At 35.2% G+C, this 25,729-nt stretch overlaps 1 protein-coding gene across 2 annotated transcripts in view; it reads left to right on the forward strand.

Moving 5' to 3' along the window:
• CADM2 (cell adhesion molecule 2) overlaps positions 1-25,729 on the forward strand; it is a 603,584-nt gene that overhangs the window by 496,224 nt on the left and 81,631 nt on the right. For both annotated transcript variants that reach the window (XM_065741859.1, XM_065741860.1), the window contains exon 7: positions 11,481-11,571. In XM_065741859.1, the coding sequence (XP_065597931.1) occupies positions 11,481-11,571 (91 nt within the window). The remainder of the gene's footprint in view (positions 1-11,480; positions 11,572-25,729) is intronic.

A 25,729-nucleotide genomic window follows, 5' to 3' on the forward strand; every position in this document is an offset into this window, starting at 1 on the left:
TTGTAAGGAGGTAGTTTACTGACATAATTACCTATTACAGACAGCCCAGCAGCAGTACTCCCAAAATCAACTGACAGCTTTTTGAAGTTCCTAATCCAAGTCACTGTGAAGCAGTTAAAAACTAAATTATTTGTCTGCTAGAAAGTGAGCTCTTAAATATATTTGTTACAACTACTTTATATTGTGTAGCTTTAACAGGATAATAACAGTTGAGTGACTGACTACAGTTCAGCGTCTGAGAAGCTCCAAATCAGGTTCCTATTTCAGAAAGAGTTTTTCAATTACTTGACTACGATCCATTAAGCCCCATGCTGCCTCAAAAGTAGGTCTAAAATATCTTCATTTTTTTTCACTGGCCTAATCTTGGTAGTCTTTCAAATGGGTTCGGCTTGGAAATAGACTAAAAATTACAGAATCTCTATAACTCAAACCCCACATTACAGCTCTGGTCACTGTAAACCATGAACCTAGTTACTGAATGACAAAAAAGTCCTTCCCTATAGAACAGTTTTGGGTGCTGGTTTGTTTTCAAAATTATTGACTAGGAAGGTGAAATAGTTTGAAGGAATATATGTATAGAGGACATTAGTAGGACCTCTCAAGGGAGAGAAGCCTACCTTTCTGAAAAGCAAAATATGTGTTTATAAGAAACAAGTCAGATTGTCATGCCTTGGTGATTTTTCTATAGATTAAACTTCTATGGTGCCTACTATCTGGTATGGATAACAGAGAAAGGCTTGAAATATGCTGAGCATCCAGATTTCTTACTTCTTCAGCAGCTTTGCATGTGCTGCAATTCTACAGCAGTATTCAAGATACCTTAAGACAGATGCAATAGAAAGGTGAAAGCCTTAAGCAAAAGAAACTGAGGATGCAGAAAGCAAAATTACATTGAAAGGTCATGCACTGATTCAGGCACGTGTGATATAGGCAGAAGGGTGTTCTTTTTTCCTCTGGCTTTTTCCTTTTCTATTTTTAAGTGACATGGTAAAAATGAGTAAAAAAAAAAAAAAGATATGATTAAATTGGAAGGAACATGAAGAAAGGTGGGGAGGATGTTAAGTGGAACAGAGGTACGCATCTGAAGAGATAAGCAAAATGGGGATTTTTTGGTCTTAGTGGCATGACAGAAATAATTAAACAAGATCGATGTTGTAAAACTAAGCTTCATTAACAGAGTTCACTGAACAAAATGGAATGGATTTGCCTAAGACTTATTTCTACCATATCGTTCACATGTTTTTGGGATTTAATGGATAATGGTAAAAACAGTGACACTGTTTTTCTATTATGGGGAGATAACACAGGTAGTGATACCAGTGCTAATTATCTTCATGAACTGGCACGCACCTTGAACTTGACGACAGTGCAACTCTTTCTACCACTTAATTCAGCAGGGTCTCCCGGTATAACCAGTGTTATAGTCACTTTTATCTCTCTCTTCAAGACCAATCACAAAATACATAAGAACGATCAGTGAACATGCTGAATGACAAGAAAAAGTAAAAGGTTTTAAACGAAACAGATAGGAACTGTGGAATTTTGGTAGTGTACCTGATTGATTGACAGTTGAGATGCTGAAACAGGTACTATGAATATTTTTAACGAAGTACCAGATAATCAGGTTCACAAAATTAGTAGCTTAAAGGGTTTCCTGACAGATTGGTGCTTGAGTTTAGGCACTCATGAATTACAAGTGTCAGGAAATAATATTTCACTGATCAAGCCTTTTTTTTCCCCCACACTGGCATTTGGCCTATTGTTCCGCATCCAAGAAAGTGCTTTTGCAATCTCCTGGTGCAAACTGTTACTCTTTTTTTCTTCAACAAGCACTGTTCAAGCTAAATTGAAAAAGAGAAAGGATGATATAGTAGTCATCAAACAATCTCAGTTAACAAAGAGACCATATGGTGGTTCTCTTTTAAAGGAGTATTTCAAAAAATATCATAAAGCTTAATTTTATAGTGTTGTTGAACACATCTATTGAAATATCATGACATAGTTATTTGATCTAGATTGTCTCCCCCACAAATAATGCTAATAAAATAATGTCAGGCATAAAATACTTTTTCTCTCATCTCCTTAAGCAATGAGTCATTCGTTTGTCATATTATGAAGCAAAGCATTGAAGTTGCTGTATCTCCCAGTATAATTTACCAAATTTTATCAGTTCAGTCTTGCCTTGCAAGTATCTATTACAAAGCAACAGGGCACAAGCAGAAGCCATGCAACTTGTCATTTACAAGAGAAGGCCAATTTGAAGGACTGCTGATTCACAGCTGTAGGATGTAAGCAGCTGGTAAGTGTGAAAGCTATTAAAAATGGTGAATGCTTTCACAGAGCTGATTAGAATACTCCTCTCCCTTCCTTCGGATCTCATTTGGGATAGCCAATTTGATGTTTATTTTTGTACATATTAGAGTGGTTTGTCCTTGAAAACTACTTTAAACTTCTCTCTTTCTAAGCCTAATTGCTTAGGGTTTTTAGAAATGGGAATAAAAATTGTGTAGAAATGCAGAATTTTAAAAAAGTTTTGTAATTGCCATCCTTATATGAAAATGATTATCTCACATTTTCTTAGAAAAGGATACCTTAAAGTTACTTCAGTGCTAATTAATTAGTAAAGCATAGATTCATCGTCATCCTCAGAGGTATGTGCTTATTTTATCTTTGCATCTGGGAATGACAGAAAGGATCTAAGGAAATAATAGAGAAGAAGCGCTATGGAAAAGTGAAGAAGGCTGTGTTATTTCAGAGGCATGCTCTTTGGAAAAAAGAAAAAGATAAATCAGGTATAAAAGAAATGAATTAACCTCTCATGGAAATACTTTGAAAACCTTATCGTCTGGTACTCATTTATTACTACATAGCAATAATCTTTTATTACTGTACTATATTTAAAACACTTATAAAAATGATAGTACCACAGAACTGTTGTTTTTCACTGACAGAATAAAATACCAGAGAAATTGAAGTTTTTCAATATTTGAATGGCTTGTGGTCATCAAATAATACTGTGAAGTAAAGGCATGCTGTTGGTAGCTTGTAATTTAGTTAAACCTATAGGAAGAAATGTATATTGTAATGAATCCATCATACTGCTTTGGACTGTGACACAAAGGAAGAGGCGGTTAGTGTGCAAAAAAAAAAAAAAATTGAACAGCAGTTTAAATAAGCAAATAAAAAATGGTGAGTAAAGCTTAGTATTACAGACCCATGCAGAATATACCAATTCACATGGTTACATGATTGTTTGAATGATCTAGGAACAGCCTGTGGGCAAGGTGGAAGGGCTAATATATTTTAATTCCTTTTGATGACAAGGGAAAATGTGTAAGTTTTCCTGTAAATCGGCAATTGCTGGCTATGCAGACAACTTTATACAATAGCCCTCAGTGAGAAACCAGCCTATGCCACTGGGCAGGATGCGTTGCTCTAGAGACTCTTGTTAAAAATATTGCACCAGGTTAGGGTGAGACTGCAGGGCCAGACTGCAGTAAGCCTCACCAACCGAAGCAGAATTTCATATATGACAACAAAGCACCACCCATTTGTTCAGTAGGTGAGAATCCTTCTGTTATTCTTAGAAATCCCAACAAAATTTTTCAAGAGGAGATGAAAAACCTCCTTCCAGTGCCTCTATCAAATGATCTGCCATCCATGACATGGATGTTATGCCATAGGTAGGGCCCTGTCACACTGCGTTTTTTGCTGCAGACTGCCTGGAGCTTAAGTGAATATTTTCTGAACTGGAGAGTAGTTAATAAGACAGATTCCTTGTGTTGTTAGGGTCCGTGAAAGTAAAATCCGGCATTCATGGTAAGCTCACTGATCACAGTGGGAAGCACAGCACTGTTACACAAGCATAGCTCTCTTCTCAAATGGATACAACCGAATATTTCATACTAATGGATCAACTACAGAATTACATTGTTAAACAAAGCTTTTTTTTTTTTTTTTGTAGTAGCAGTTTTAAGACTGTTTAAATCTCCGTGTGTTGAATAAAATAGCTTCTCATTAAAAAAAGGCAATTAAAAACAGCTAGGCATTGTAAAAGCTTAAATAAGAAGGCAGTATTAATGTTTTGGAAGGATGGATTTGAATAGTACTTGTAGTACATCCTGATGTATTATGGACACCTCACTTTCCCTTACAAACCCAACTCATTTATTCTTCCCTCTCTGTATTGATGTCTTTCCTATTACTGCTAACAGAATTTGCACGCAAACACTAAGTCCAACAAGGATCACAGATTTCATTACAGTAAATTCAGATTCTTAGTGCAGATGAAGAGACGTTCATAACAGCATAAACTACAGAGAGAATCACCTTCAAAGAAAACACGTATCAGAATCAAAGTATGCCAGTGGAAGCCTTGGGTCAAATGATGTTAATGGGCTGTTTTCAATTATTTAGAACATGAAGAGGAAAAGGATTGCATTTGCCCTGTTTTTGAAATAGGCACCTGATAATTTGCTTGCATGGAAAGTAATCAGATAGGAGGAAATCACTTTGGAGGCTTATTAATGTTTGTTGTAGTATTATATTATGTGGAGATGTGCATTTTTATTGGCAAATAATATTTGAGCTACTGTGCCTCCCTTTCCCCTTTCTTTCTACCGTTTTAATTATGTCTGGCTCCTTTGGTGTTGGCCACTCTTCCAAGTTTTTGTGACAAATAAATACGACATCCCCCATATTTTTAAAGAAAGATTTAGACAGCATATATCACACTGATGTGTGGCATACATAGAGGAAGGAATCTCACAGATGGATTTTTCTTTTAGAACCCCCAAAGAATCATAAACTAAAATAATTCAGATTATTAATCTTCTCTCTGCACCTTATATGTATTGAACCTTATATGTTACTGTCACCAAATGTGGCAATTTTTCTGTGTGCCAGGTCTTTCAATTTCCTAAAGGCCAGAAAAAATACATTCTCTTATTAAGGGACAACAGTGGAAAACAGTAGAAATGTGATTTCTTCTTGACACTCTCACCCTTTTCGATAAAACGATATGAACCAACTTTCAGGTACTGATTGTTACTTGAGCAACAAGTAGCCTTTATGTATTATTGGATTGCTATCATCACAGCATAAACATGGAAGGCAGTTAGAAAAAGATAGAGACATTTTACAAAATTGCTATATAACATGCTGAACCATTAGTGGACAATATTACAGGAGATTGTCATTGAAGTTTTGTTCACCCAGAATTTTCTGTTACACCGTTTTTGGAAGTAAGATTTTCTTGCAATAGGCACATTCAAAAACTCAACTACTTGAAAGGATATTCTACTCCTCATGAAATAATAACATGAAAATATAAATGCCCCAGCTGAATATATCTCCACCTTCAGTTTGTAAAATGTATTGTTAATTTTGGGCTTCTGGCATTCTGGTTCTTGTTGTGTTTAATGATTTTTTTTTTTTTGTTTCTTTGTTTTGTTTTGTAAAATTTTCAGAATTATTTAAATGTTGAAGAGTTTGCCATCTTTTGTAACTAAAGAGGGTATTCCAGAACACTAGCTGAAAGGCCTTTGAAAACATTTCAGTAAAATTTTGTTACTTCAAGTCTGAGGATGGATTTACTAGAGACCCTTGATGCTAAGTGCTGAGAGAACTTTCGGTTATTAAGCATCCTAGAAAATATGTAGGGAATGTTAAAACTGTATGGATTTTTCTTTTCAGCAGCATCCTAGTCTAACTCAAGAAACTTTTTAAACAGAAGTTAAATGGCATATTCTTTGTTATATTGGCACTGATTATAAAAATGGGCAATTGCAGTGCACTGAGTTACTTGTGGAATTGTTAACTTGTGAAGAGGAATGAGTTAAGAATTTTCTTTTATAATGTGTCAGAAATTCATCATTTTTCCAAACTAGGAAATAGGTAAGAAAAAAAAGCATTTTCATATTGAAAGAGAAATCTTAGTTTAAAACCAAAGCCTTTCAATACCTGCTGGACTACTGCTATTGCATTGGAAGTCAATGCAGAATTCAGTGTGCTCTGACTCAGAGCAGACTCTATCCAAATCTGAAGGGATGAATGCTCTAATCACTGAATTAGTATCAAATGAGTATTCTGCTGGGTTTGCTTTACTTAGTGCAAACACTTCTGTCAACAGTTTATGAAACAATTCAGCCTGGTTCTGTGACTCATGGGTCAGGGAGACTCACAGTCTGACACCCCAGGAAAGGGGAATGGGGAAAAGGAGAAAAAGGGTAGGGAGATGGGCCTAAAAACAAAAGTGGCAGTGATCTGAGGAGAAAAGCTAATTTATTAAATACAGTATCGGAATAGAAGATAATACAATAATTGGAATTGAGCCTAATAAATCAAATAAAATGAGAGAGTGACCAAAAACTGATGGCCTTACTCTAATGCTGAAGGTAAGATGGCTAGGGAGCACACAACTGCAGAGACAAGCAGTAAGAAAAATGGAACATCTTGTGACTTGTGAACAGTTTTTCCTTTCTCTCTGAATGGAAAACGAAAGCAGTGAAAAGTGCTCTGAAATATGTAGTTGTTCTTCTCTTCAACAATCTGTGGAACTGGAGCATTAACTCTTTAACTCCCAGTGCACTATATGATATTATGATGTGGAATACCAATAACAAAAATCATAAAACCATGACAACATAATACTCTGTGGGGTAGAGAATCTCATTGTTTTTCTTAAATCACTGCATGGGCTCTAATAACTCATCTAAAGAACTAGTCTTAGTGGACTAGTAAATGTTCCCTAAAAAAATCAAATTACCTGCAAGTGAGCTTTATAGAAGTGGATTTCTAAGACTTAGGGGTCTAACAGTCCTCCAAGATGAAGAATGTACAGACGAAGTATAGGATGAATGTACAAGATGAAGTACAGAACTCTACTTCAGGGAATAATAATACTGTTTCTCTAAGTAAAAATGAAATACTATTTTTCTGTTCTGCTTCCTGAAGCTTTAGCCACATAGAAAGATTCTGGGGGAGACTGGGCTTAAATTTCTTCTTAAATTATTGCACTTATTTAAAAATAAAAACATAAAAGTTGTAATTTAGCAAAGAATTGGGATCCTTGACTTGGATCTCCACAATATTTCTTTGTTTCTGCAGAGGAGAACCACTAAGACTTTCTGTTAACCCTCCTCTCACTGGACACACTGGGAAGGCTAAGGGTTAAGCTGTGGCAACTGCCTCTTAGCAAAATGTGTAGTGAACTGTAGTGGCAAATATTGTTTATATTACAATGTACATATGTATCTCAGTGCTCTCTAGTAAAGGCAGTGATGCATGCATCTTGAATCGATGCAATTCTAACATTTTAATTCTGATGGCTAGGAGGAGATAACTATTTTCTACTCCTGAATTTATCTTCCAGTAGTCATTTGTTAAAAGTCTTATGTATTCCTCACATTGTAACATTATGCAAGAAATAAGGCACTCTTTTCTAAGATTGTAGTTTTATTAACTGAAGATGGTTGAGGTAGGGAGAGGCTATTTGATGTCATAGCATAGTTACAAAATTATTATCATGTTGCCCTTTTACAAAATGATTTTTCTTCTGAAAACTGGTTATTTCCACATACCTTTTCCTGATGAATGCCTAAGGATGAATAGAGATTGTGCATCATTTTAGTTACTCATCCAGTAACTGGAAGTTTCATGAAGAGTATCCACGGAAGCTTTGATAGTCCAGCTTGTTAAAAACAGAAGGAACCAAGGACTTCTGAAGTTAATAGCAGAACTGGGCCAAATTACTTAAAATAATCTTGGGAGTATAAAGAAGCTAATAAGGATTCATTTTCCCATTCACTTGTTGACCTGCTTTGGGATTTTAAACAAATGTACTTTGTTTTATGAGTTCAGTTTCTGTATTTACTCTGTAATTGTCAAGGATTTACACATATGCTTTAACTTATCTGACAGGAATATTCTAGTTGCTTCTATGTAATCATGTATGAAAAACTTCATATGGAGTAATTTATATGAAGATATTTAAACCTGCTGGCAATTTTATACCTGCTTTAGCAAATTAATTTTGTCTTTTCCTCAAGCAATGCAAAAATATCAAGAACATTTTGAACAAAAAAAAAATCATTTAAGCATTGGAGATCTGATTAACTACAAAGGTCTGGTGAGTGATAAGAACCACCTTTATTGTGAAGAATTTTCAATGAGATTAAATCAATCACTACAGCAGTTCCATAAGATATTAAACTTGCCATTAATTGCTGCTAGGAGGAAAACAAAAATTGTGAGCTAAAGCTTTTAATTTCTTATAAATCAGATAACATTAATTACCTGAATAACTGAAAATCATTTTTCCACATGCATCCACTGATTTTGTATGTGGGTGAATAAAAATGATATTGCCTGATTAAAAAATAGATAAGTCTTCTCAAAGCTTTGAAATAGCTTCTCTGATTTTGTGCAATGAGATGTGCCTGGGTCCTAGAAAGAAAATAAGTAGAATTACTCAGTGAAACATTTGCCTTTAGTCTGAAAGAAAGGATATATCTAAAAATTGCAACTCTTAGTTTTATCTATAATAAGTGTTATACGATTATTTCTAGCAAAAGGGCAGACTCTTGGCACACAGGAGGTAGAAGATAACTTGCCATATGTCTAAAGATATGTTTGAGTCTCATTTCTAACAATCAATTGCACCTCATAAGTACCTCATTATTCAAAATCAAGACTAGAGGGCCAAACAGCTTTCACACTGTTGGAATTACATGTGAAATGAACCACTGAGGATTGAAACAAGTGTGTTTTACTCTGAAGGTTTGCTTTATGATCTGCACTCACATAAAACTTATTTATTTAGAGTTTAATTTAGAGCAGGGGTTTTCCCAATAACTAGTCTTTTTGAAATATTCATTTACTCCATAATGTCCTAAGAGCTCAGAATAAATCCATATTTATAGGTATTGTGAAGTTTTAGGCATAATTCCCAGAATTCTGCTTTAAATACCGATCTAGAGTAGTTTAATGAATTACTGGAATTATGTAAATTCTTAAATTTCTCTAAAATTTGAAGGATGTAAATTGGGATGCTTCTACTGACTTAGTGAAGAAGCAGCTAAAGATCTGACCCACGGTAATACCCTAGGACCTCTTTCATTTGCTTGTTTGAAGTGCAAAAGGTGATTATTTTTTTCTTTTAGACATACCTACAAATAAAAAACTGGTGAGCCACATCTGAAAATAACCTTTCATCTTGTATTATGTTATGTTTTTTTCTTTTTTATTGTTTTCTTTCTCTGGACATTGTTTCCTAGTGGTAGAAGTGTTTTCTGGAGGTCAGCTGATATTCATATTGATGTGATTAATAATTATGGGTTTGACAGGTTAAAGCTGGTGTATTGATAAAATACATTCAGACATCAAATGTTGCTAAAACAAGTGGTCATAACAGGAGGAAATATTTTATAAAAAAGCATTTGACGTTCTGGAAATACCTCAAGTCAACAGGCAATTGTTATATTTGTTAAAATAGCATTTTTAGGTTAGTTTTGCTGCAATTATTCTAAAGGTTTACTCTTCATTTTAAATAATGACATAAAGGAGAGAACTTGGTGTTAAAAGTTTTATCCTTGTAAGAACATGCTTTAATTCTGGAGAGAAATCAAGGAAAGCATAAAAATACAAGTGGGAATGGTAACACTCAGAGTGAAGTACTCAAAATAGAATATCTACTTTTTTTTTTTATGGACTGATAATAAAATACAGAATTATGATTCATAAGCTTTTCTAAAATCTGTGTTTTGGATTAATTGTTGTTTTGAAGAAACAAGTAGTTAATGCGCAAGTAAATAACCAGGGAAAGCACAAAAGAATATATTTCCTATATTACCGCAGTGTCTTAGAAACATAAAACCTTTCTGGTCCTGTTAGTAAGTTTAAGTTTTTCACCTCTTTACAGGTGCATGAAAAACATAGCACTGTCCGGAGCACTGAATAAATCAGAAATAGGAACTTTGAGCCAGGAAAAACAGCACTACATTGATCCACGCAAATACAAGCTTAATTGTTTGAAATCCCCTCTTTATTTGGGTCATTTACAGTAGTGTGTGAAATGCTGATAATCTTTTCAAGATAAACCAGTAGTACAACCTAGCTGAGCATTTCATTTCTCTCTCCACTTGCAGCTAACATGATTACTTCCATAAAAGTTTAGTTCCCCTTCAGGTTTCTCTGGAAACCTCTTGATCTCGTTGCATTAGTTGTCTCAGGCCCTCAGTTAAATTCTTCACCTAGTGCTATCTGATAAACCTTTGTTCCTTTTGTGCAATGCATAGTCAAAAGGCCAATATATTCATCTCCTACAACAGCACTGAAATTTCAGAAGTACTTGATGCCCTGATACATTTAGGCACTTGAGGTCAGTGCCTTAAGCATGTACTAAAATTGAAGCAAATGCCTGTGTGACCTGCACAGGATTAGTCACCTGAAAAATGGTGAAAAGGGGTTATATTTTTCTGTTGAGTATGAAAGTTTTCTCACTATGACTTTGAACTCTTTTTAACTTTTCCTAAGAAAAAAATACTGTGTATGTAAATGTTTCCTTCTATATGGCCTTGTTTCTCCTTCAAATAGGTCCACTTTAATTCATATAAAATATTTTCCTTGTAAGGTTATATCCTTGCAAACCAGATGTCAAGCTATTTTACAAGTTAAAGATCTACTACAAATATTTTATTCAGCTTTAATTCACAGTTATTTATTATTATTATTATTATTATTGTATATTGTTTTGAAGTCACAACTATAAATTAATTCCATTACAATGAAATAATACTTATAAGATTTTTGGACAGATTGGAAACTGTTCTATAAGGCTTTTCATTGATATTTGAAGCACTGTCTTTGAAAAAAGTTAAATGGAAAAAAAGAAGTTCTGTTTTAGGGACAACATTATTGCATTTCAGAAATAATATCCTGTAAAATGCCCATAACAAGGTATTTTATCTAGAAGCCCATTGTAGCTTTCTTATTACGGTTTCAAGCTTCTGCAAAAGTAAAACTGTTCTTATTAAAATATATATTATTGTATCATACCCTTAATAGCAGCATTCCATCATATCTACCTATAAATAGACAAAGAAACAATTGCACAGAGTATTTGCTATTCATTGTCAATATTTTTTATTTCACTATTAGATATTAGACTTTGGAATACTCATAGGGAGCATTTGTACAGAATACAGAAAGAAAAAAAAAAAAAAGGTTATTTCCTTGAAGAAAACACAGGTTTTCTATCTGTGTTTCCTTGGAATATAAAAATGTACAGTTTTAGTTGCATTGGTCAATTTTGTTGCCTTCTCGAGGACAATGAAAATTGCACAAGGTTTCAAATAAAAGCATATACAAGTCTAAATTAAATCTAGTGTGTAATCTTTTGTAAGCAGAGAATAATGTTCTCTTAGATAATAAACCTTTTTCTCCTATATATCAACAAGATGTCTATTTTCTTTTCTTCCTAGATACACCTTTAGTTAAAATCATTTCTTCCAATTCATGGCCTGAAGAAGGACAATCTATAATTTTGACTTGTGAATCCAAAGGAAAACCAGTGTAAGTGATTTAACAAGTAATATGTTTTGTTATTTTCTTTATTCTGCTGTGATTGCAATCTTCAACTTCAGAAATATGCTCTTTTTGTCTTGTCCCGGGGTGTTATATAATCTCTGCTATAGAAAACCCCTCGAAGCCTGTCTTCTTTAAGTGTCTATAGAACATCAGTCTTCTACTTTGTCATCTATTTTAGTTTTCATGAAGAATTCCAGCTGTGAGATATTTTTTTTTTTCAGTCAGGTATATCAACCTGAAAGGAGTACAGGCTTTAATCAGCCACTGTTTACATCACTGAACTGATGATAAGACAGAAAATGTCTCATGAAAATCTTCCTGCGCCAACTAGCCTCAGAGAAAATATATTTAACTTTCTGGATACTTTCACTGTCTTCAACAAAGAAATTTGAAGTTTAATAATATGTGCAAGTTGGCTACTGGTTTCTGTTAGAATTTTAAAAGATGTAGCCTGCTCTGAAAATATGAATTATTTTACTTGGAAGTTAGCATCTTTGCTACCAGTATTTTTATGGACAGATCTGCAGAGATCAAGTCTTGCACGACCTACTGTTTAAATTGACCTTACTCTTAAAAAGAAAAAAACATATCCATTAAGCTGTTATATACTTATCTAGGAAGAAACATTAATAATCAAGTTGGTTAGAACTAAATCAGTATGAATTAGGTATCTCAACATGAAGCAGTTACTTAAATGATCAGTATATACTGTTACATGGAATGGTAACATGCAACTTTAGAATGGTTTTTAAAATAATAGAGCAGTCATACTTTATTTCTGGAAAAAGGTGAAAATTAGATATCAAAAACCATGTAGAATAAGGCAGAATTTCTTCTTTTTCTAATTTTCATGATTTAATGGAATTGCTTGATGTAGAAACCCAAAGTCATCTTAAGATGATGTCAAGGATTTAAGCTCGAAGTTTCTCTTTTGAAAACCTCTTTGTTTAGTGAAGTCACATCTAAATTATCTAAGTACTTTTCTTTTATGCATTACATGTCTGTATTGTTTTTAAGTAACTCCTTCACCCAAACCTTGATTGAGCTGATCAGCACAGCAGCTAGATCATGCTTCTACCCTACTTGAGACCAAGGGTTTCTTAATATTAATTTTACGTGGTTCTCTATGCATTCTGTGTAACTGGTCATCAGTGTACTTGTGTACTTCTGAATACTATATGCTTTTGAGATACCTATGAAGGTACCTCACAAAATTCAGGGACAACCACATCTTGTGTTTAGAATATATTTTAAGGAGAAGAAATTTACCCTTGAGCATTCCCTTATATGTCAAGGGGTACAGAGTCCCTGTTGGTATTACTTTCAAATTCAGCAGAGGATGTGCAAGTGTTTAATTTTAGGAAAAAGGTAAGCATCGATGCCTCGATTGCTCTGAGTACACAACTGACTAAATAGTTTTTAGGATTTTCCTTATCTCCATATTTACCACATAACATAACAGGTGACAGCTACATGCAGAGATCTCTATTTGGCACATTGTCTTCAGGACTTCTAGCCCATGGTACTTGATTTTTACTATTCATTTAACATTTACCATAAGGATAAAAACGGCAGTCATTACAAAATTTTAATTACCTATTGTTTGTTTCAGGGGAGGGCCAGTTTGACCCTTCACTTCTGGAGTCTTAACATCCTAAGAAAGTTTGGAGACTGTATTTCTTCTTTTTGAACTTTATAGTTTTTTGAGATAGCTGAATGGTTGGACAGGTGGATGGAGTTGGTGAGAGCTGTTGGAAATAGTAATAACTAAGTGTTCCAACTCCTGCAGTTTTGCATACTTCTGAGTATTATTCATAGATTCATAGATTCATAGATACATTAGGTTGGAAAGGACCTACAAGATCATCTATTCCAACCATCCTCCTATCACCATCCCTACCCACTGAACTACTAAATCCAATCCCTTAGCACCTCATCTAAACTCTTCTTGAACAGCGCTAGGGATGGTGCCTCAACCACCTCCCTAGGCAGGCCATTCCAGTGCCTGACCATCTTTCAGAGAAAAATTTTTTCCTCAAGTCTAATCTAAATCTTTCCCGGTGCAACTTGTGGCCATATTAGAAAGGAGAGGCATGATACTTCTCAGTTTTTTAAGGTATAGGAACCATCTCAACTGTCATTAAACATTTCTCTCATAGATGTTTGCATCTGAACTGCTCTCATCTCTCCAGTAACTACGTGGAATTTAGGCACCTAACTGATGTCTACAAGGGCTGCTCTGAACGTAACACCCCCTATTTTATTATATCGTCTCACAACAGTAAAGGCAGATGTTGGTGTAATGACAGTAGCAGCTGAACTTTCTCACCAATATTCTGTTACATGTTGTTGCTATGGAACAGATGACAGCAGGGCAGTCTGACAAAATGGCGTCTGGCATGGAAATGTATATGAAACAAAGGTGTGTCATTGGATTCCTCCATGAGGAAAATATGACAACTATTTATGTTCGTTGACACTTGCTGAACGTTTCTGGAGACCAAACAGTGAGTGTGAGCACAGTGAAGTGGTGGGTGGTGCATTTCAGTAGTAGCAACAGCGATAGTGGGTCACCTTCACCAGTGCAGATTTTTAAGAGCACATTATGCAGGCTCCTGTTCATCTTTGGCAAAAATGCATAGTAAATGGTGGTGAATATGCTGAAAAATAGAGCACATTTTCAGCTACAAAATGTTATCAAATAGTGTTATTGTGTTCTTTGTATCTGTTCTGGTTTGCATGGAAATAAATAGAAGGCATTAATTTCAGAGCAACCTATGTATCTCCGTATTTTGAGATGCCAGTAATAGGTGTCTAAATGTAGATATCTCTATATATCAAATTATATCTCTCTGATATTTTTTTTAGTTGCATACCACTCTTTGTCTATGACTAACAAACACATTTTCCTAGTCTTTATTGAAATTTCTTTCACATGCTAAAAATACTAGATTGTTAAAAAAAGACAAATTGGTTATTTGATTTTCCTTAAGACACCAGTTCTTCTTAGTAATTTGTGTAGGCAGTAAAAAACCTATGAAACTTTTATGTTATAACCTTGGGGGTTGGACTAGATGATCTCTAGATGTCTTTTCCAACCCCTACAATTCTGTGATACAGCGTTTTGTATCAATACACCAATATTATAGATATTTCTTATATGTTACCATTAGAAGATACTTGTAAAAATAGACGATAACTAAAATGGATCTTCTGTCGAGATGCTTACAGATTTTTTTTTAATTATTATTTAAAAGAAAACTTAGTTGCAACCATAGTTGATTCAAATGAAAATATATGTGGTTTTGAAAGGTGAACCAAATAGAAATTACACCACGGAACTATCAAGGTAGGGCACCTCTGTGTGGTAGCCTTTGACACACATGTATTTTGTTCTTATAAATCCAGTTCAAATTGTTCATGCCACAAGAACTGCCAACATCCGCTATTCTGTATTGCTTCATTAGGTCAGCCTTTCACCTTTTCACTCTGAGTTTGCTTGTTGTTAAGAATAGTGTCATCTTGTATTTCTGATCTTTAAGTAGATACAGTAATGTTGGAACAGGACTCCTGAGAGTGAGTTAATGGGGAGAGGAGTAGGAGACTGTGAAAGAGGGTGTATTGGAAGATGAAAGACAGGGAAGACATTTGAATGATCCAGTGAAGCCATATGAGAGCACCTAAGAGGAGAGGTGCAATTTTTATAACTGCTGACTTCCCTGTTCATCAGTGTGAGGGTGAAGTCAAGCCGTGCTTCTGATCAAGGTCCAGTGCTTATTAATTAGAGGAATTACTTTGAATACAGAAGCTATTATTCTGGGTGAACACTGCATTACTACTGTATGTACTATATAATTATTACATAATAATGATATTATATTAGAGTTGGGATACCAACTACTAAAAAGAGTAGGCTAGGTTTCTTGCCTGTTCTGACGTGGTTTTGCAGAGGCAGACTCTGAGAGGGATTACTTAAGTGTCACACAGATTGTTATATGTTCTGCCACAGTTCCCTCTGGAATATGTACTGTGGATGATGTGGTTTCAAACAGAGGTCAGGTGCCTCAGAGGTGCTGGGGGGTGTTCCTGCAAGATCCATCAGTCCTTGAGTTTGCCCCTGGGTACTCTGATGTGACATGTTTCATTACATCAGTCCCACATGGTGTGGATGAAATTACTGTTCATGGTGTCAGAATGGGAATGGTTAGATAGATACTTCTTCACATAGTACCTCTGAAAAGATATCTCTTACTTCTACATACTACTCTGGCTAAGTTTATTGCCTCCAGGATCCAGTATCAAAACGTGAGTGTTCTCTCAAAAAATTCAAGTTGCAGTCCTCAAGATTTGATGATGTTCTGGTCTACCTTATACAGTACTTGTGGCATCAGTTATGGGCAGCCATGGAAGTCTTTGGAATATTGCACATATAAAGAGATGCCATTCTCAAAATTTTCTGATGATGGAAAGAAAAAAAGAGGACTCATCTGTTTACCGCAAATTGTTTTTAAGCAGACTTTGTAAACAAAACTCACTATTGAAATGCAAGACTTAGTTATTGGTTTGTTCACCTGACTGACAATATTAATAATAATGACATTATTAGCAATTGTAGATGAAAGTATTTAGGTATTTCTCTGTGTAACTTAGGTCAAAACTACAGGTGTCACCTTGTAGCTGACACTACTACTCAACAGCATTTATCTTTGTAAGAGAGGAACTACTGTGTAGCTTTAAAGCAAATGAAAGTTTCTCTCTTATCTATCTTCTCAGTCATTACAGTTGTTTTATCTAGTTCAAAATCTTTAAATGACTCCCCAAAAAGTTGACAGGCTATAATATTTTGGTAAATAATCTTCCTTGATACATCTGTAAGATGTCTGCATCCCTTTTTAATTTGTTTCTTCATTAGCATAATATAATTTATCTAGGTTATATTTATTTTTCAAAGAAGAAAATTTAATTGAGCCCCAGAAATCACAAATATCCTTCTGATGAACTCATATGCAAGGTCTAGAATTTTTTTGTAGTCCTATTGTCTGACAACATTTTGAATATATTGAAATAAAAATAGCTATAAAAAATAAAAACTGAAGAATGCAATGATCATTCACACTTGTCTTTGCTTGAAAAAGGTTTTAAAAGCCAGTGGTTTTTTTCTTCTCACAAGTTATAACTTCTACAAAACATTACATCTGAACAGTATGGTCTACTGACTTCATGCTGCTACAGAAGTGAATTCAAAACTGCCCCACAGTGGTAGAAAGGTTCAATAGTAATATTCTTAGTCCTTGCTTTCTCCAGAGCATGCATGAAATACATTTTGTGGTTTTTTTTTTCCTAGTGTCATTTTAGAAAGGACCTCAAAATATAAGGGAATAATTAGGTCATGAGAAACAAAGAGGGAGTTGGCTGTCTCCTGTGTGCAGAAGATATAGGTCTTTCCATTTCATGCACCTCAAGGGAATCATAATATATTGGCTGACTAATGTAAAGAGAATATTTGGCCTTGCTGAAAAAAATAAGATTTTTATTTCAGGGGAAGACTCAGATATGTATCCATCATTAGAATAGCATTATATGTAAGGTCTTGAAAAAGTTACAATCACAGTCAGTGCTAAACACCAATATTTCATATATCCAGTAATATAAATGCAGTCAAATAAACATTGTAATATCAGAAAAATTCACCACTTTTGATAACGAGGGTCCACCAAATAATCAAATTTGAAACACTCTAAAGCTTGTGTAAATGATGTGCATGATATCAGCACAGAAAAGGAAATGAAAGTATTGTCTTTTATAATATTCATTTGAAAAAGATTCCACTGAATGAGGCTAACATTTCAAAGTCTGATGAAAAGACTTACTTAGAATAACAGAAATACACAACATCATTCTGTCAGTGACCCCCAGAGAATGTCTGTGTTGTTTGAGAATGACCTGGTAGAGATCTAGATGAAGATAGTTAATAAAGAATTGGTCACTCAAAAGTAGCAGAGCCTGGACTCATGTTGTTTCATAGCCTTGGACTCCTCATGGCTTTTTCATCTCAGGTTCTAGATTCTGCATCTGTCCTTGCTGAATTTCCCTTCCTGTCTTGAGAAAGTTGTTGGCCTATTCCTCTAGCCTGCAGAGGTCCTTCTCAATGCTGACCCTCACAGAATCACAGAATTGTACAGGTTGGGAGGGACCTCTAGTGATCATCGAATCCAACCCCCTGCCCAAGCAGCTCCCTAGCCCAGGTTGCACAGGTAGGCATCCAGGCGGGTCTTGAATGTCTCCAGGTAAGGAGACTGCACAACCTCCCTTGGCAGCCTGTGCCAGTGCTCCATCACCCTCACTGTGAAGAAGTTCCCATGCACATTTGTACAGAACCTCCTATGCTTCAATTTGTGACCATTAACCTTAATCCAATAACCACATACTGCTGAGAAGAGTCCAGTTTTGTCCCTTTGCTTCCTGTTCCTTTGATATTTATAAATGTGGATTAGACCTTCCCCTCTATTGTACTGAATACAGCCCCAGTTTGTTGTAAATGACAATCTTAATGTGAGCACTTTCCAACTCTTTAGCCAGATCTTCAAGATTAAACAATTAAACATAACACCTGGGAAAAACTTCTGAAGAAATCTACTTGTAACCAGCCACCCTGCAGCCCAATGCTCCAGCAGTTGTTTTTCCCATCAAATAGTACATGCATACAGTTGACCTGTATCATCCCTGCCAAGCTACAAGAGTACCATTGGAGATCATGACCAAAAGCTTACTAACATCAAGATAGATAACATCTCCTGGTCTCCCTTTGCTTACAGATGAAGTCATTTTTTTTGAGTGTTCTGTGTTTGCTAGTTAGAAAATTACCAAAACATACACTTCATGGATCATTCGTTGTGGGCTCAAGAAGAGTAGGAAGAGTAGAAAATGTCTTCCTTCTTCAGAATAGTTCCCTTAGTTCAAATTAATTCAAAATAGAAACACATCTAAATCTAAATAAGCTATTTTTTAAAATGTTTGAAGTGAAACATTTGAATTTCCTGACTTTCGTTACAGAATAAGAAATGTTGTAATTTTTTGTTTCCTGAAATCTTTGGCTTTACAAGCAGGATACAACCTTTGAATGGAATTCCTGACTTCTGCAATGGAGTAGTAGTTATGAATGATCTGTACGACTTAGGTTTTATTTGTTGCATGCCCTTGGATTGCAGAATTAGAACATCTTCATAAGTGTTGATTTGTTTCTTCTCCATAGTGCCTGAGAACTTAGCAAATAATTAAATGTTTATTTTTATCACACATATGTACAGTTAGGGTATTCTATTGCCTCCAACTAACAGCTGGCAACTGAAGCAGAAAAAATCCTATTATCAAAACCAATGATGAAGATTACATATTTTTAATGTCTAATGTTAAACACAGTCTACATTTTCCCAAGAGTATTTGATGTGACATAGAAGATGAAGTTCATCTTTGGTTAGAATTGTAACACTGTATTCTGAGCACATGTATAGATCTGTGATCAAGAATCTGAAAGCAGACACGCAGAAAATAGCAGAAACCCGTTGTCATTCAGCTGTTAACATTTTGGTGTAAATGGTTCACCAATATTGATTTGGAAGTACATTTTCCTTACAGAGTTAGATTGTGATTCAGTAATATAATGGCCAGATTTTCACCTGTGCACAATTATTTCTTTCCTACATTGACATGATAGGCTTTCCAGCTGCTTGAGAAGATGAGATGGAGGTAGTGAATGAAATTATCTCTTTTTCTGCATACATTTTATTTATTGCAGGTACTATCTGGGTTGTGCCATGAATACCTAGCAGTCTAGAAAGGAATACTGGTATCAACTGTGCCTGTTTGAACTAACTATAATGAATCTGGAAAAGCGTGCATGTTTCTGCATTTATAAATCACCTTGCAAAATAAATCTACAGCGCAAGCTGCATGCTCAGTCTGTATGAATAAATATTAATGATTTGGAAAATTGGATGAATTTGTCCATATCCAAAATGAAATATTATTCTAATAAAATATAAATGTAGTACCAAAGTATTTCTCACTTAAATTTAAGACATCTGTTCATAGGAAATCTCAAATTCTACAGTTCTGTTTCCATGTTTCTCCTTTTAACAAAAAGGAACTCTGCCTAGTCTCCTTCATAACCAGCATACCTCTCAGCAACTGAGGTATATATATATTTCTGGGGGGGGATTATGCCTTCCCAACACTGAAAGTTTATAGTTTACTTTCCAGTGACATGTCATACACGTCTCAAAGTGAAATTCTGTGAATATATTCTTAAAAATACACTTATATTAGGGATAAAATAACATCTGCTGTTGTAGGCTTGTATAAAGATAAGAATCCCTTCTCACAGTTCTCAGCCTTATGTTGCTTACCATTGTGGAACAACTCTCAGGATGGCACAGGCTCTTCTATTCTTTTTGTCTTTCAACTTGAGAATTTTCTGCTGTAATTCACCTGTCCTTTCTGTTCAAGTTATCTTCTTCAAACTTAGCTTGTTCAGCAATTAGGTGAAGTCTCCTACAAATACAAATATCTTTATCCTATCTCTGTCTTTCCTGCCTTGTTCTTGTTTCCTGAAAATTTTCTTTACCTTGTTTTAAACAGCACTTTTCCATCTTTTTATTTATGCTCTTTACGTATTCTTTTTTTTGTTTGGAGAAGTGTGAACTTGTATTTCATGAACAGCCTACCTACCACTAATTTGTTCTGATGCCATATAACCCATGTCAGCTAATGTTAATCATTCTGTACTCCATGGTCATTGTCAACCACACAGGAATTTCTTTTGAGCCAGTCTTGTAAGATTCTTTCAAAAACTGCGCTGAAACATTACAGATGAGTTAAGCATATAGTTTCTCCACCCACACAGGCAGCAGTGGATATATATAAGAAAACTTTATCAAAATCAAGCAATATGTTTCAGAGCTTTTACAATGGGAAATGTACGGAAAAAACACATTTCATTTGCAACAAATAGACTGATCACGTAACATGTGACACAGATCAGATAAGAAATTTGGTAAATGATAATATATGAAACTGTCATTAATGGTGAACTTCTTCAGAATCCAAGTTCAATGCCCAGTCTGTTCTTTGAATAAACCCAGTTAATAGTTACTGATGCCAGTCCAGATATCTGTTAAAGCCAAACTTGACAAGGTTGGCGAGGGTTTTGCTATCACTGCTATAATTACTTTCTTTGGATAGTTCGCCAATTTTTAAATAATTGTCTTTATAAATGAGTTCATCATAATGGTATCTCTTGCCTTAATTTAGTAAGCATCTTTTATATGCAGTGTTGACTGAGTGTTCATTTTTTCCATAAAATATTCCACAATCTTGTTGAGATTATGTTATAAACTGAAAAGAAAATTATGCATACTGAAGCTTTCCAGTTAGGTAGTTTGTCTTTGCAAAAAGAGGCCAATTATTTTAAAGGATTACATAAACATTCAGCTTTGAAACCTTATACACCAACATTCCACTGTGGAATTGTGCTGTGATGTAGTAGATAATGTAGTAAGAAGCATGTAACATTTTTGCTGAGTTACAGCGTGTATGCATAATAGATTAAATTTCACTTTGTGTTAAAACATCCTGATATTCTGAGAGGCTATATCTTCATTTCACAGCTGGGACTTTCTATTGGTGTAATAAAAAGTGTGACACAAAAAGAAACAGGTGGGAGCATTAGTGCCTATCTAAAAATTACACTTTACAATAAAACCTCCTGCAGTGCAAAATAACTTCCCCCTTACTGTTCTGTAAAATAATCACATTACATAATAGGCTCAACTCAATCATTGCTTTTTCTTTTTTTAAATGTCCCGTTTCTTCAGTGTTTCAACATAAAATGTTGCAGATAGTACATTGTGGAAAAAAAAAAGCAGCATTTTAGCACTCATTAAATCCATTTTGCATGCAAATGCCTTTTGAAATAATTTTTCCTTTCTTTTAGTTGAATGCCTAACAAAGAGCAGCTGATGGAGTTGTGTACAATATGAACACATCCTCAAATAAAAGGGTTCCATCGAATATAGTAAAATTGAAATACAGCATGTGTAATTCTAATTCAGTGCCAGACTGTAAGTTAAAAAGTGAGAAAATATTTTGGGAGATGCTATGATAATTTCAGTAAATAAGAGATTAGCTACAGTTACGAGTGAACAACTGTCAGCAACAGAGCACTAGAAAACATGCTAGTTCATCTCCATCAGTGCAAATCATACTCAGAGTATATTGCTGTCTTATATGACTTCTGAAACGGAGCTTGTTCTCCTTGTAGCAGATGTTATCTGGAACATGCCGTGTCATGGAGAACACCAGATCACAATGTATCTGTATTCCTCCTCCATATTTAGCGCATTACAGCTCCATGAGAAAATGTGTATTCTGTAAGCTAGTCAAGTAAAATACCATCTTTAATCAGGAAAGGAGGTGTTCATGTAAAGATCATAAAAAGAACAATTCAATATCAAATTAGAATTTTTTTTTCAATCTATATTTTTTTTTCATTTCTTCTTTTTATTTGATATCCTTTCACTCAGAAATTCATCTCCTGTTTTGAATGGTATTTATATGATTGGATGAAGTGCGTGTATCTTTCCACACAGAAATTTTTTGACATTAGCCCAGTCAATTAGTGCAGCTGCTGAAGCCTGGAAAACAAAAGGTAGCAATGTATCCAAATAATTTTTTTAGTTGTGAAAAATGTACAAATCTTTGTTGTGTGAACATAGTCCCAGAACAAATTGAGGTGACAAGATGAATGATACTATGGTCCTAACAGACATGGCAGGAAAGAAACAGGTAAGAAAATACGTTAACACCATTCATTAATAGTGTAAATTTTAAAAAAATCTTTTTTTTTCTTTTTTACTCTTACTCTGTCTTTCCCTGGCAAGGAAGATGTCTGATATTTTTTCAGACTTAAGTTTGGCTAGAGAAAGCCAAAATCTCCAGGTACAAGGCTTGGTATGTAAAGTGCCACTGTAAACTGTTTCCAAAATGTATATTAAAAGACCTGAAGGAAGATCAAGTTTGGGATCTGTAGTCATTCAGGAGAGCAAAAGTGGCATGCAGGAAGGAAAGATGCAGAATCCAGGTAGGAGGTAACTCCCAATAAAGTACTGTAGGTGCTTGCATGGTTGTCCCTCACGTAAGAACCTGCTGTAGGTAGCTGAGAGGCTGAGCAGTGACTTCAGAGCTCTAAATGTGAGCAACTCAGTCAGGGAATGATCTAGCTAAGAAACAGTGGTGAGTCTACAGGGTTTTAGCTGGTGGAGACCTCAACAGAGAAAATAAATAAAAAAGAAAGAAAAAGAAAAATTTTGAGGAGCATAAAGCAAAGGTAATTTAAATTAATGGCTAGTCTTCCTTGAAGTATATCAAGGAGAGAAAGTGTTGCATTACATTTGTACAGTCAGAGAAGGATCAAGATGCAAGAGGAATTCAGATGAATTCACTGTATCAATATTTACTGTGAAAGAAAATATTACAGACTGTCTTCCTTTTATTCTGAGGTGCTCATTGAGGTGCTCTTAAATGCACTGAATAGGAAAATGTGGAAGAAATGGACAAAATGAACAGAAACAAGAAACCAGCAGGACCAGATGGTTTCACTTTGGCATTCAAAGGGCTTGAGGATGATGTAGATGAATTACCAACAGTGACAGGTAGCTTCATGCTTAAAACCTCTGTGTTAACTTGTGACAAAATGGATTCAGGAGAGAACTTAGGATGTGCAAATCTGTAGAACTGGCATCTGGGCTTGATAATAAAATCTTTAAGATGAGCTAGAATTAGCAGATAACCTGAAAAAAAAAATTAAGAAAAAAAATCCAAATTTTATTCAGGGAAATCCATTCTTAAAAACATATTGGATTTCTATGAGGGGCACAAAAAATGTGCCAGGTGGTGGTCCACTTTGGAGATAAAATATTACAGAGGCTTACACAATTGTAAGTAATATAGAGATAGTTGAAAGGGATTGTTGATTCATTCTCTCTTCAAATAGAAACATTGAGGGCTGAATTAAGCTCATAACAACCAGTTTTATAGCAAAGCACTGAGGTCATTCTTCACACAGTGACAGGTAGAATTCTGGAATTTGCAGTCAGTGGATACAACAGGTGGTAAAATATGGTAATTCAAAAGAAAAAATGGATAAATTCATGGAAGGGAAAATCATCATGGTTTACTTTATGGTTGGTGTCAGAAGTGCCTGAGATAGTTGTATGTTGGAAGTTTTCTGGCAGAGGCAACATCTCTGCTTGGCCTGCTCCCTAGACGTCAGCTTGTCCCTGGTGCTGGAGATAAGGCACTGGGCTAGATGAACTTTTAGTCTGATCCAGTACATCTGTTTCTATGCTGTTAAGCTTTGAGTGTTTGTTGTGGGTTGCTAGGACTAGACGCTGAAAGAGCTGGATCCCACTGAGAGCTTGAGGATATCTCCTTTACAGTGCTAAAATTATTACCATGGAGGTGCTAATGGATAATTTTCAGTGTGAGAGAAGTTTGTGTGAACTAAAGTACTTCCTTCTGTTTGGAGATAATGATACATCTGGGAAAAGAAAAACAAACTACTGTAAGCAAATAGCATTCTTTTTCTTTATTGTATTGCTGCTTCATAAGTCATTTTTAGACATGAAAGAAATTGACACAGACCACAGTATAGGACTCAGCTCCAAACTATAAATAATTGTAAGTTCCTGATGTGTTATTTTATTATTATTAGGATTTCATTATATTCTCTTGAAGGCATGAAGTATTTTGTTATTTATTATGATCTAATGCAGTGTACTTCAATATAAGCTTTTTTCTAGAACTTTTTGACACTGGTTAAGAAATGTAACTCAGGTAGAAAATCTGATAGTTTGCATCCCTTCCTTTGTTTTTTTTTACTGTAACTGTTAGAAAGATCAACGTTTGGCTGTTTGTTGAGAAGAATCCATGTTTCAACTACAGATTGTAGAAACATCATAGGCATTGCTAGTTTTTTGTTGTGGTTTAACCCAGCAGGTTGCTGAGCACTGCACAGTGGTTCGCTCACTGCCCCCTTTTTCAGTGGGATAGGGGAGAAAATAAGAAAAAAATCTCATGAGTTGAGATAAAACTGTTTACTAAGATAGAGAAAAGGAAACAGATTATAGTTATGACTGTATGTATACATATGTATGAATATATATTACAAGTGATGCACAAAAAATTGCTCATCACTCCATGGAATGATGCCCAGCTAGCCCCCTGAGCAGTGGAAGAGAGAGAGATGAACTCCCACTCCTTTCAAAACTCTCCTTCCACATGATGTCATATAGTATGAAAAATCCCTTTGGCCAGTTCAGGTTAGCTGTCCTTACTCCGTTCCTTTCCAGTGCCCTGGGCCCTTCACTGCAAATGGCCCTGGTTCTGAACATCACTGCTTAGCAGCAGCTGTAAACATTGGTGTGTTAACATTTTTTTTCTCCTAGAACCAAAACATAGCATCATAGCAAGCACGCTGAAGGACACAATTCCATCCCAACTGAAACTAAGACATTATTAAAGAACTCTTATCTGATGAAAAGAGAATTTTCTGCTATGTCTCCCAAATGTCATGATGAGCAACATTCTGCCATGCACTGAAAGTCAAAAAGTGCATAGCTTGGTTAACGAGAGTTGGTACTGAAGACTTTTCACAGTTCTTGCTTGTCATTCAAGTTGCAGCACTAGTACTTTTATCAGCTCTCTATGCATTGTTGCTGCATTTCAAATGCATGAAGGAATTTTAGTTTAATGAGGCTTCTCCTTGACTCTGTCTCACATCAATAGTCACAAGATTTTAAACAAGTAGTATTTGGTTGAGCAAGTAACTGAATCAGATTTTCATCTGTTTACATAATGAAAAAGGTGGAAGTGAATCAGCCACTCTTCATTTTCCCCTTTGATTCTTGTGCCAGCAAGCATTTGACCCTAGCCCAAAAATGCAGGTGGTGTTTCTTAAATGAAATTTCTCTGCTTACTCGTCTTGCAGAGACATCGTTTTTTGCAAGTGTTGGTACACAGCTCTTACTGAAAACAGTGCAAGTTAGACTTCTGAATGGCTCTAAGTATCTCAGCCTGAAATATCAAA

Source organism: Cyrtonyx montezumae, unplaced genomic scaffold, assembly GCF_038088225.1.
Source record: "Cyrtonyx montezumae isolate F1298 unplaced genomic scaffold, pur_monq_1.0 scaffold_3, whole genome shotgun sequence".
In the NCBI taxonomy this organism is placed as follows: domain Eukaryota; kingdom Metazoa; phylum Chordata; class Aves; order Galliformes; family Odontophoridae; genus Cyrtonyx; species Cyrtonyx montezumae.